Consider the following 13,063-nt stretch of genomic DNA (forward strand, 5'->3'; position numbering starts at 1 on the left):
ATTTTAATGACAAGGCATTATGTGTACATATAGAATGTATCCACAGAGGATATATTTAATTTTGGCCGTCAATAGTTCCCGGGTTTCACTGTAAAGTTTAGGACAGCCTTATTTTAATATTACTGACAATTTCCTGAAATGATTCAAGGTGGGCGGTAGTATTAACATTGTGAGCTCGTATCACTGTCTAAAACAATAGAACATTTTGGAAAATTTGGGAAGATTCAGGACGTATTCGTATTTCCAATCGATTTAGTATTTTGTGTTAACATCTCTATTGGAGCGGCTTTATTCACGGTTTTGTTTTATTGGCTTTAGCACTCACGGGATAGGCCTTGAGCAGTTATATTATAATACTAGTACGATTTCGACATTATGCCTCAGGGGCAATATTCACTTGGCATATCTACGGACTTCGGTAATTGAACACAAGATAGAGTATGCTTGCCCAAGTTTGTTTGCCCAATGAATGGTAGTGAGTGGTGGACTATTTGAGTTACCCGCTACCCAGACGCTAAATGGTCAGCTCATTTAGAATTCCCTACTCTTTAATTAGGATGTTCATAACCATATCGTTATTGTGTTTTAATTAACTCCAATTATACGTAATCTCAGAACTACAATCTCGTAATTTTAGAAATGAGTTTGTCGCTTGATCTATCATCTAACTCAATGACAAATGCCGTATATATTTGAAAGATAAAAATTCGATTTAATGACTCTTAACTTTAATTTTTATTTTGCACCAATACCAACAAAATACATACACCCTGTAATATCTTAGTCGAATTCCATCATCCCATGGCATGATAATGCAACACAACAGTAATATTTAACAAAGCATTCCTCACACTTGATCGGAAGGCAAGCTCTAAAAATACCTTTACTATTTCTTTAATGAAACACCAACTTTTACGAACTGCAATTAATTATTTAACAATAAAATATGAAGACACCTTAAGTAATATCAAGAGAGTAGGACATTTGAATTTGAATTTCGAAACTACTGCATTTTAAGTATGTTAATTATTTCTATGCCTAATTAATGGTCGGTGTTGTTACCATTCACAGAAGCAAACAAAAAAAAAACGGAATCAACTTTTCATCACTGAGTATAATTAACTTTTAAAGATCACGTATATTTAAAACACCTTTATTTGTGATAAACACAGCTACTATTAAAAACGAAAATAAATTTCTATACCACTTGAACCGATCGAAAGTAAAATACAGGAAGTATATGGGTCATGGTTTTTTAATAACCGATATTATCAATAGACAAATTAATAACCACTAATTCATTTTCCTAATTTAAAATCATGTTAGTTTCTTGACATTTTATGACATGATTGACATTTTACATACGAATGAGAAAAAAACACTCAGCATGGCAACACCTATTATAAATTAAAGTAAAACGTTACAAAAACTTATACATACCTGAACCATGCGAAAATATACTAATACTAACTTACTAATTGATTCGGTTAAAAAAAGAATAATTACATCTGACTATGTTCATCTAGTTTTACATCATAATACTCGAGAACATATTTTTTCCAAACATGCTCATACAATAGAAAATCAATGCCGAATATAAACTAAAAAAAATAATATTAAAAAGACCCCAAGCACTTAGGCGGCGGTCGGGTTCCGGCGGAAATTCCAGTGCACATCTCACAAATTAAAAATTACAGCATTGCACTTGCCCGCCAGTTAATTGTTTCCAATTACGTTCGGCCAAAGCGGGGTCTTTCATATATAAAGGGGCTGACTGTGTCCAATCGACATTCCGTCTTGGAAGGTGGTTGCAAACACTCGTTGCTTAGGCGAAAATTTCTTGGCGAGTACTGGCTATCCAGCAGCGCCCAGCTAGTTCGTTTGAGATCTCTGAAAAATTAAAATTTACAACAAACTAATCATGCAGTCTTTGGTGAGTATTTAGATTTTAATTAAAAAACGCTTTAAGGTTGATTTCGTTCATACGGTATTGGACCTTATATTAATTATTTCTGAAGTTTCCAATTACCAAGGATATCATTTGACATATTTTCCATACGCCCTTAAGACCGCAACCTTCACGGGCTCGAAGCCAACACACCTGTATCGTATTGCAGGTTGAAATAGTGAAATTTGAATATCTAATTAATTCATACATGTACAACCTACAGTATTGAGTCATAAGCTCTCAATATCGAGCCTTTGAGAACAATGTACTTAATTAATTCTTTAATGCATCCGGTTCGTTTGTCGCCCACTTTAAATACTCTTCAATATTTTTATAACTATTTATATATCATACGTTTCAAATTTGTTTAAATCTTATACAGAAAGTAATTTTAACTTAAGTTATGGAATTTAATGGTATATTTATAAATTTTAATAAATTGCGCGAAACAAATTATTTTGATCATGCAAATTTAGAACAATTTTAATTATTACTTATTCTCGAATAAATAAATATAATTCGCAGTGCAATGCTTAAAAAATAATTTTAATTGTTAAACGTAGATCTAAACGATCCATTTAAATTGAATATTCACGAGTAAAACTGTAGCAGAGTCGGGCGGGCGTGTGCATCTTCATTTCGCGATGAGTTTAGTAGGCGGGCAACATTTCAGCGCACTCCGCATAGTTTCATAACACTGTTTGCTCTATCGAAAAAAAATTATATACAATTGTTAGACTGCCGCAACTTTTAAAATGGTGTTACGGAGAAATATACAATAATCAACTTAAAAATTTAAGTTTCATGTATTTCAATTGGCGTGACGGTGATGCTTTTCATAAATAATTACATCAATAACGACCGTGAAACGACGCTTTCACAAACACTCATGCACTATATTCCGATACACGTAAGAGCAATAAAAAAAAATTAAATAAAAAAAAAATCGATACCCAATAAAACGTAACGTAGCGTGAAACGATTTGTGTGATTCCGTGTTTTCACGACCTTCGTACACCATAGACACTCCCGCCTACTTCCCCTTGAGCAATGTGTTGCACCAGTTGTGCACTACTTCGCCGAATGATAATTCCGATCGCTTGCGAAACATTTATTTTGCAACCGAATGCAAACGCGAGCTGATATGGGGCACGCCCACAAAATTATGGAGCATTTACCTTTGTCTGGTGTCCTTTACAATTTTCTATAATGATGTAAAAGTTATCGGTTCGCTTGATTGCGCCCGATCGAGATTGTTCACTCGATTCTAGGCTTAACATTGAACCGCCGTAATGCATGTGAACGTATTGTTCTACTATAAATATAAAAGGTACCTATATTTTGAACAGGAATGTTTGGAGAATTTTGTAAGATTTTTTAAATTTTTTCAAGCAATATCTGTCTATACTTATATATTTCCAAAACACTTTTAAATCTCAATTGACAAATAAAGACAATTTGATGGTCTATATTTTATTTGTACACAAGTTTTACAATGTTGCCTAATAGAACTATTCGTATACATTTTCGTAACGTCAATTGTTTTATGAAACAGCCTAGTTTATATTAATAAGAACGAACGACCAGTATTTTCATACTAATGTTGATTTATGCGTTCAATATTTTACGTTGTAATAATTCAAATTGACATAGCAATATATTTTATATTTAAATCAATCTATCACTTGCATATCAAATATGTATACCTGTTTTGGCGTTAAAATCATTGTTTTTCCTTCACGAATATAAGTTACGACAAGTTTTCGTTATCATTCGTACCAAAGTAATCTATACTAATATTATAAAGAGGAAAGATTTGTTTGTTTGTTTGTTTCGAATAGGCTCCGAAACTACTGGATCGATTTGAAAAATTCTTTTTCCATTAGAAGCCGACATTGTCCCTGATGAACATAGGCTACTTTTAAAAAAAAAAAAATGTGTGTTTTAATGTTTCCGAAGCGAAGCGAGGGCGGGTCGCTAGTATTTTAATTAATTGTAAACGAAATTTACTCATTACAGTTTAGATTATTTTTCCTGTGGATACTAAACGAAAATTAATGAAATGGTTTTATTTAAATCCTTAAAAACAAGAGCTCATATTCTTTGGTTATCCTAAGTTTTGCATTTTGTATATATTAGCGCCTTTGCGCTGCTGCTAAATCCATCATAATAGTTGCGGCATTTAAAATTATAATAAACCAAGTATCATTTTAATTTAATTGCATGGAAAGTAACAATTAACAGGGCAATGCATATTTTTATATTCAGAGATCGTTTACTATTTTATGTAACATCATATAATTCTTTGTAAAAGTGTGAAAGGTGTAGCATTTTTTATTTTGTTAATTGTGCATGAACACAGACGGCGTCCAAGAACAAATTGGTTTCGTCTTCGTCCGCAAGGCTAAGAGTTAACAGAAACACAAAAACAGGAATTGTAACTGTAACCAAAATGGAAATTCAACGCTTCGACGACTTCAAAATAAGTTTTTGCCCGTAGAAAACAATTCGTGCTTTCTATTTCGTAAAACTAAAATGTATTGGCAAACGTCGAGTGTGGCGTGAATCGTTCGATCGAATTGCCTCGCGTGCTTGAGTGAGCTAGAATCATAACTTTAGAAACGTTAACGAAAAACAGATCATACCGATTAGATAATGTACTTTATCGTAAATATCGAGCTTCTAAATTTGAATGATTAAATAAAAAAATCAGTTTTCTACTTAAAAATATTAAAATAATTACATAGAGTGTCATTTTTATGCTGCTTTTGAAAAATGTCAATGACATGAATTGAAGTTTATCCAAACAGAACAATGCAAAGGTTTTTTTTTCTTAATTTACCGAGGATATTCAGAAAAGAAAAATCAACAGATTTGTTGTTCAATATTAGTGGCGTAAATTCAAATAAATAATACTAACTGGAACAAGCACAAGATATTTTGCAAACTATATTCAAATAAATTAGTCGTAATGAATGTTTAGCCTCACTAAGTTATCCTGTTTTCGATTGAATACTTCACTTTTAATTGCTCTGCTATTTCAAAACCTGCTCTATTTGTATATCCACCTGACCGTAATTCCGGCAGTCATTGGAAGACATATCTTTTCAAGTATCTACTACAAAGTGTACTTTACTTCAAAACACAGGTACTAGATATAATATAGAAATAAACAATATAGATATTTGAATTTTCTTTTTTGGAACGAAATTTACGAACGAATAAATGATTTAAAAAAAACATATTCAAATAACCGCTTACCGCGTGTGCTTGCGTTGTCTTTGTAATTTCTATAACAATGAATTCTGTCTCATTTTTAATCTTATTCCCTTGTAGAGTGATAGAAGCACACTTTCGCAAATATATAGTTACAAAAAAATATAATAATTCTTAATTAGGTTTGATTTCGTAAATATTGTGTTTGTAGAGTTAGAAATTCACATGGATTGTAGGTAATCGTTATGAAATAGGGTTAATTGATGTAATGCAGACACTGAATTATTGTAACGAACTGTATAAGATTCCGTGAGAAACTAGATTAAAAATTAACAAAGTACGGATTAGTTTTGCACGATACGATCTTTGTTCGCACAAAGCTGACATAATTCTAGATTAAGAGCTACCATTCAACTGTAATGTATATCTGTATATCTTTATGTCACAGAATTATATCAGATCGGAGGCGTAAGACTGGTACGCGCCTGACTTACTAACAGTCTTATTCTAGCTTAAATGTATCTAAAAGGCTATAATTAACGAGTTACGCAATTTTAATGTCTCATTTAAAAAAAAACACACACAATATTTTCAGATTCAGAAAGTTCATTGATCCGTGTAATAGCAGTTAATAATGCATGTCAAAATATTGCCTTTGGTGTTTCGACGTTGGCACGAAATAAGCGCTGAATAGACACGTAGGAGTCTAAAACTCACGTAGGAACAGGTTCTTCGTGTCGGACCGAAAATTTATGTAACCATTGAAATTACTTCTAAATAATATCAATTCCTTTTGAAATTCAGGAAATAAAAATTTGATTGAATGTTTCTTAAGGTTTTTGATTCCGATGACTGATTAAACGCAAAATGCCTTTTTTTATTGCTTAGATGGGTGGACGAGACAGCCCACCTGGTGTTAAGTGGTTACTGGAGCCCATAGACATCTACAACGTAAATGCGCCACCCACCTTGAGATATAAGTTCTAAGATCTCAGTGTAGTTACAACGGCTGCCCCACCCTTCATACCGAAACGCATTACTACTTCACGTTAGAAACAGGCAGGGCGGTGGTACCCGCCCGCGCGGACTCACAAGAGGTCCTACCACCAGTAAAGCCTCTGAATTCTAAAAGTGATGTTATAAAACAAAATACTATCGTCTAAATGCGTACGTCTATTTCTAAGCGTAGACCATTAACGTATACTTAAATAATTTTCGCAAACCACGTAATGTGTTGTTAACTAATTTTTTTTTTGAACGCAGCGTGAAATCGTATGGTTTCGCTCCGATTCTTTCTCGGTCAATGTCGTCAAAACAGCGATAGAATTTGCATAAACCATGTTACCACATTCAGTTTTAATAGAACACTACCTGTCGTGCCAATCAATATGCATACATACTTCCTTTTATTTGTTCATTCTATTTTACGATACATACAATTCATGTTCACTTGTTAAAGCCACAAAAAAATCTTTATTTTCAAAAGCGAGTCAAAACAATACATTGATTGGAGTCTACTTTTAAGCGTGCAAACCTGTACTAGGAGACTCCGCTCTTCCATAAAAACACTTTATATACTACAATATTACCAATTATACATAACAAATGTATAATTGGTAGTATTGTTTGCCACAATCTTTTGAATTTGATGTTGTTAGTAATTAATGTGTTGTCTGGATTGTTACAGGTTATCCTCGCAGCCACCCTCTGCCTCGCCCAGGCGTCCTACTACCTAGGCGCCCCGGCCCCCATCCAACTCAGCCCGGATGGTAAATACGTCCTCGACACCCCGGAAGTAGCCCACGCTAAGGCCGCCCATCTGGCCGCACACGCACAAGCCTCTACTTCTCATGGCGCATGGAGTCCCGGATACGGCGGATACGCATCTGACGCACACTACGGCGCTCCTGCTGCCGGTACGTTGATGATAAATCTTATTAACTACTAACTATTAACTATTGTAACTATACTTGAGACCTTAGAGCTGATATCTCAAGGTGAGTGGCGCATTTACGTCGTAGATGTCTATGGGCTCCAGTAACCACTTAACACCAGGTGGGCTGTGAGCTCGTCCACACATTTTAAGAAAAGAAAAAAATCGACTAATGCGGGACCACTACTTATTATACTTCACTATAAAAAAATTAATGTGTAGGGTAAGAAATTAATCTGCCATTACAAATGTATGGTGATCGATATTAAAATAACTTCACAGGTCTTTACAAGTACGGTCCCGCTCCCCTTGCTCATGACGGTCGTGTGATCGACACCCCCGAGGTAGCCCACCTGAAGGCGGCCCACAACGCTGCCCACGCGGCCGCCCACGCTAACGCTGCCCACGGCGCGCTCGCCCACGCCGGATCCTACGCACCCCTCGCGTACGCCTCAGCTCCCCTCGCCCACGGTGCCGGTTACGCTGCTGGTTACGGCAAATGGACTGGTCCCCAGGTAAAAAAAATATACACATTTATTGAATACCTAAAACATATAATATACCTTTATTGAAATACTAGCGGAACAGTGAAAGAATTTTTCAAATCGTTTCGGTAGTTTCGGAGCCTGTTCAATACAAACAGACAAACAAATCTTTCCTCTTTATAATATTAGTATAGAAGTATAGATATATCAACACGATCTTTTATAACTAGCAGCTCATATTGTTAAGAATGAAAGCTGATTGCATTGTATTGATTTTGTTCAGGCTCACATTCAACTGACCCACGACGGCCAATACGTAGTCGACACCCCTGAGGTACAACACGCAAGAGCATCCCACTTGGCTCAATACCACGCTGCCGCCCACGCCGCCGCCGCTGCCCCCGAAGAGTCCTGGGCACCCCACGGCCACGGCTGGCACTGAGCTCCTACCTCTTAACTGATTACGACACTGCCTGACAAAGCTTTTTATACAAAACGATAATGAAAAAACCAAAAAAAAAAAAACTATGATAAGCTGTATATAGTTGAATGTGAACTGTGTACCATAAACTCTAGTAGAGCGAACTTGAACATGTATGAATAAAAAACTAAGAACTTTTTTAAAAATATGTGATTTTTATTTGAACTACAACCACATTCTTTCAATCGGAAAATCATTATTGAATGAAACATCTCTTCTAATTTAAATAATAAATGTGATAATTTTTTTTTGCAAAACAAAGTAAGAATACTTTATAAAATTACTGTCTCGAAATTCACCAGTCAAATACAGATTTGTTTCTTTATTGATCCAACTGATATTACACGAGAATGATTTATGATTTATGGACATTACTCAAAATAATTGTTATAATTTTGCATTGAAACATAATTATTATTATAATAAAAATAGTGCCATAAAATAGTAAAAATATTTATGACAACTGTCAATCTCTGGCTTGAATAGTATGCAACGCAATTCCAATACACCGACAGGTCTGATCTAAGAGAATGGAAAACGATGAAAAATATCTGATTTGACTTAGAGCATAATTGAACTACTGCTTATTTTTATTTATCTTGATTCGAGAATTTAATTACAGTAATTCAAGAAAGTGAAAGAAAATATATAGGTAGGTTAAAAAAACAAACAAAAAAAAAAACCTTTAAATAGCAAACCGAACTATAAAAAATTTCATATTTTTCATTCTCCTGATGCTGGTCAGGATATTAGAGTGAAATTAGCTTGATGCGTGTGCAAGATTTTAAGTGGATCGGTTGTTAGTCAGTAGAAATCACGTTCACTGATTCCTTTATATGAGGTAAGATTGGATAATAAAACCTGTCGGTTTTTTTTGGAATGGAGGATTACTGGCGACCCGGCGGCCTTTCCAGGTTCACCAGGATAAGTGGGCGAACAAAGGCTCAGCCAGGAGGGAAGGAATTTGCTAACAGCAGAAACCTGTCGGAATAAGATCTAAGGAATAAAATGCCAATTTAAAATGCTTTGAATCGCTATGAATCGCAAAAGAAAGATAGATCAAGTCCTCAAAAAGGCTCGTCCGATGTCGTCAGTGCGGCATCATTCATTATAGGAAACACTGCAATGCAAATAGAAGCACAATTACACATACATACCAAACTAATAAAACCATGTTAAAAAGTCAGCGAAGTGTGTATACTCCGAGTTCGCCAAATATAGCGTACTTCCTCGGCTAATGTTTGAAGCCAAAAAATACCAGATTTCACAACCACCCGACAGACATACATGGTATAGAAAGAACAATAAAAATAGAGAATAACAGTAAAAGGTAGTTTTTTTTTATTACTTAGATGGGTGGACAGGGTGGGAGTTCACAGCCCACCTGATGTTAAGTGGTTACCGGAGCCCATAGACATTTACAACGTAAATGCCGCCACCCACCTTGAGACATGAAGCTGTAAGGTCTTATTTTTAACAGTACAACGGCTGCCTCGCCCTTCAAACCGAAACGCATTGCTTCACGGCAGAAATAGGTGGTACCTACCCGGGCGAACTCACAAGAACTCACCACCAGTAATTACGCAAATTATAATTTTACGGGTTTTGATTTTTATTACACGATGTTATTCCTTCACCGTGGAAGTCAATCGTGGACCATTTGCTAAGTACATATCTCATTTGAAAAATTGGTACCCGCCTGCGGGATTCGGACACCGGTGCATTGGTAGATACGAAGGAACCGGTCGGTGGTAGTACCTACCCGTGCGGACTCACAAGACGTCCTACGACGCGTGGAGGTCAATCGTGAGCATTTGTTAAGTACCTACGCATTTCATTGAAGAAATTGGTACCTGCCGGCGGGATTCAAACACCCGTGCATCGCTAGATACGATTGCACCCGACGTCTAAGTCTTTAGGTCACGACGACTTTAAGTATTCCATAAAGTACTAAGCTAAAGCAAGCAGAATACTATGATCATTTAATGACTCAGTGGTGGTGCAGTAGTTGGAGATCCTGACTGTTGCGCCGAGGATCATTGGTTCGATTCCCAGATCGGGCAAATATTCGTGTTATGAGCATGTTTGTTTGTTCTTCTCTGGGTGTTTTTTTTCTATATATGTATATATTTATACATACATAAGTATTAATGTCAATAGTCAAAAAAATTTTATTCAACATAAATGAAACTCAGCGGGCATGTCTTTTTTTTTTAATACCTATTACATATTTATTTAATATTACATTTTTTTTAAATATTCATCTTTACAAGAGGTATTTTAACGTAACAATTATTGCAATATTGAAAAGCCCGGAGCGAGCAACTCAGTCTAATGTCAGTCTCTGGTATACAAGGAATTATAATTTGGGGTCGGATGACCGTGCGTGACATGTTCCCAGTTACTTATTATTATATTTATTAAACTAAGCAAGTCGTGGTTTTCGTGGCCTGAGATCCTTCGTTAGTACTAGTATTACGTTGCTTAAAGAATATTTTTTCTGCCTTCGAACGTCTACTGATAGACATATGTAGTACAAACATACTAAAAAATTCGTCAAATGTTTTTTCTAGTATTACGATTCTTTTGCTGATCGTCAGCTGTAGTATATTTCATAGTTAGCGTGAATAATTAATGAAAAAATAACTTAGTACCGCAGTAGTCGAAATTCGACTATAATTAGTTGGAATTGTAAGTTTGTACACTATTATGATTGTATTTTATACTTTTTTAATCACAAATTTCGCCAAGACTACACTATAAAAAATATTAACAAAGACAAACAATATTTAATCTATTCTCAATTTGACAACAGACGTCAAGAACAAAAGTTTGACAATAAATAGTATGCATGCGTGTGTGCGTCAAATACATGGTATGTAGTGTGTGTAATGTTTTCTTTATTGATTTAAAGTACCTTTTACGCATTATTTAAAAAAAATATTATCATTGTGCACTTCTTCTCTATATTCTCTATAAGTGTGGAAAATTTCATACTCCTCCGTCCGTGCAATTTTCGTAAAAAGGGACACAAAGTTTTTGCTTCACGTATTAATATATAAATATACAATAGTAAAAATACTAATTTTATCAAAAACGATTTCCATTAAGTAACGATTTTCATTACTAAGTTTTTTTTTTTAAATTAATAATAATAAATTACTAAGAATTTTCCACTCCCTCCCATCCACACATTTATTCCAAACATTAAACATTTTCCCCGCACAGACATTTTATTAATTTAATACATTTATTCCATTTTGAAAACAAATTTTATAACAATTGCTATTAGCAATCGCTTTTAAATACTTTGCTGATAGGTTTTGTAAGGCGGTTTTGTTTATCCGAAATCTTTACTGGTGGTAGGACCTCTTGTTAGTCCGCGCGGGTAGGTACCACTGCCCTGTCTATTTCTGCCGTAAAGCAGTAATGCGTTTCGGTTTGAAGGGTGGGGCAGCCGTTGTAACTATACTGAGACCTTAGAACTTATATCTCAAGGTGGATGGCGCATTTACGTTGTAGATGTCTATGGGTTCAAGTAAACACTTAACATCAGGTGGGCTGAGAGCTCGTCCATCCATGTAAGCAATAAAAAAAAAACTACGAATCGGAACCGCGTCCTACTGAGAACTCAAGGATTTCAGTAGGACCAATTAGAATAAACAGTTTGATTGATTTGATAATGATCTGAATTTAAATACGTCACTTTGCTACAAAAAAATTAACGGGAATTAGTTCAATTACAAACATACGGTGTTTATATGATACATTTTTTTTAGCTTGCATATACCGTAAGTCCTTTTCATCAATACCGTCTTTACCATAAGGACACACGGGGCCCGTGCCCAGGGCCCCCATTCTCAGGGGGCTCCGAAGGACCGATAATTTCTCTCTCGACATTATATCGATGACTGCGCCTATTTCAACTGTACTAATTAATAATATTTCCGAACGCATCCTACCTAATTTACTAAGTACACCATCTAGCGATCACCGCTAGATGCATCGCATCGTAACCAAAAAACCAGCAGCATTCTAATATCGTTAATGACACATTATATCATACTGTATTTGATTACCTATAATAAATAGTCATACTCAGTAAAAAAATGTTATTTATAATTCGCTTTTTTTACTTTCCAAAAGGGCCTCAAATTCTTGTGTGCCCAAGGGCCCCAGACTGATTTAAGACGTCCCTGCTTTTCATTATTCATTTTGCAAACAGACGAGGAGTGTCCAATTCAAATTTGAATTTACGAAACGTGAAAGTTAAGATATTATTTTGTTAATATACCCCCGCGGCTCCATAAAAAGTAACGGACAATAATACAGGCTTTTTGCATCAACCTCGTGATGAAAAAAGCGGGTAACAGTGCATTCTTTTTTTGGGTCAAACATTCTACAAGATTCTCGTCCCGAGAGGGCGCTTGTTTTGCATGATACTGCCGATTGAGGGCGGCTTTGGAAATCCGGTCGGTCCCCCGGGACAACCGTGCACTACAGCGTTTTATAGTTAGGTATTCATCTTTCCGTTAACTAAATTCACATTTATAACACAAAGAATAGAGAACCGTCAAATCTATTATTCTTTAATGATAGGGAAGTTTATGACCCGGCACGTTTATATTTATATGTAATCTAATGATGACGATGATGAACGTAATAAGCACACAAATTAAATAGTTAGTAAAGTGTACATACTTTGTTTAATACATTTTTAGCATGCTGTCATGCATTATGGTTTAGTAAAAAAATATGTTTTTTTTTTTGAATTGTAATCTAGATTTAGATCTGAAGTGCTGTTTTTCTCGTAAAAATAATTCGGTTCATTTTCTACATTATAGTTAAACTGGCATTGGATTTAGGACTTCCTATTTTTAACAGAATTTGTTTTAAGTGAAATGTTTCTCCTTTTTTGAACCGCTCAAACGAGTTTTGAAATTAATGTCAACGTCCCCTTAACATTTTAAAGTTTGTAATTCAATATGATTTTCATTTAG

The 13,063-nt window shown here is 35.1% G+C and overlaps 1 protein-coding gene across 1 annotated transcript; it reads left to right on the forward strand.

The window, feature by feature from the left end:
• The first annotated feature begins 1,792 nt into the window (after window positions 1–1,792).
• Window positions 1,793–8,097, forward strand: CPH30 (cuticular protein hypothetical 30). The gene is made up of 4 exons (NM_001173277.1): window positions 1,793–1,933; window positions 6,852–7,080; window positions 7,380–7,612; window positions 7,866–8,097. Exons 1-4 carry the CDS (start codon window positions 1,922–1,924, stop codon window positions 8,022–8,024), a joined length of 633 nt encoding a protein of 210 aa, NP_001166748.1. The 5' UTR covers window positions 1,793–1,921; the 3' UTR covers window positions 8,025–8,097.
• The last annotated feature ends 4,966 nt before the right edge of the window (window positions 8,098–13,063 follow it).

Source organism: Bombyx mori, chromosome 16 (genome assembly GCF_030269925.1).
Source record: "Bombyx mori chromosome 16, ASM3026992v2".
Classification (NCBI taxonomy): domain Eukaryota; kingdom Metazoa; phylum Arthropoda; class Insecta; order Lepidoptera; family Bombycidae; genus Bombyx; species Bombyx mori.

Excerpts from the sequence above, each read along its gene's own strand:
- CPH30 (NM_001173277.1), top strand. Across the intron at positions 7,081-7,379 it reads CTACGGCGCTCCTGCTGCCG|GTCTTTACAAGTACGGTCCC; the intron begins GTACGTTGATGA and ends ATAACTTCACAG. Across the intron at positions 7,613-7,865 it reads GCAAATGGACTGGTCCCCAG|GCTCACATTCAACTGACCCA; the intron begins GTAAAAAAAATA and ends GATTTTGTTCAG.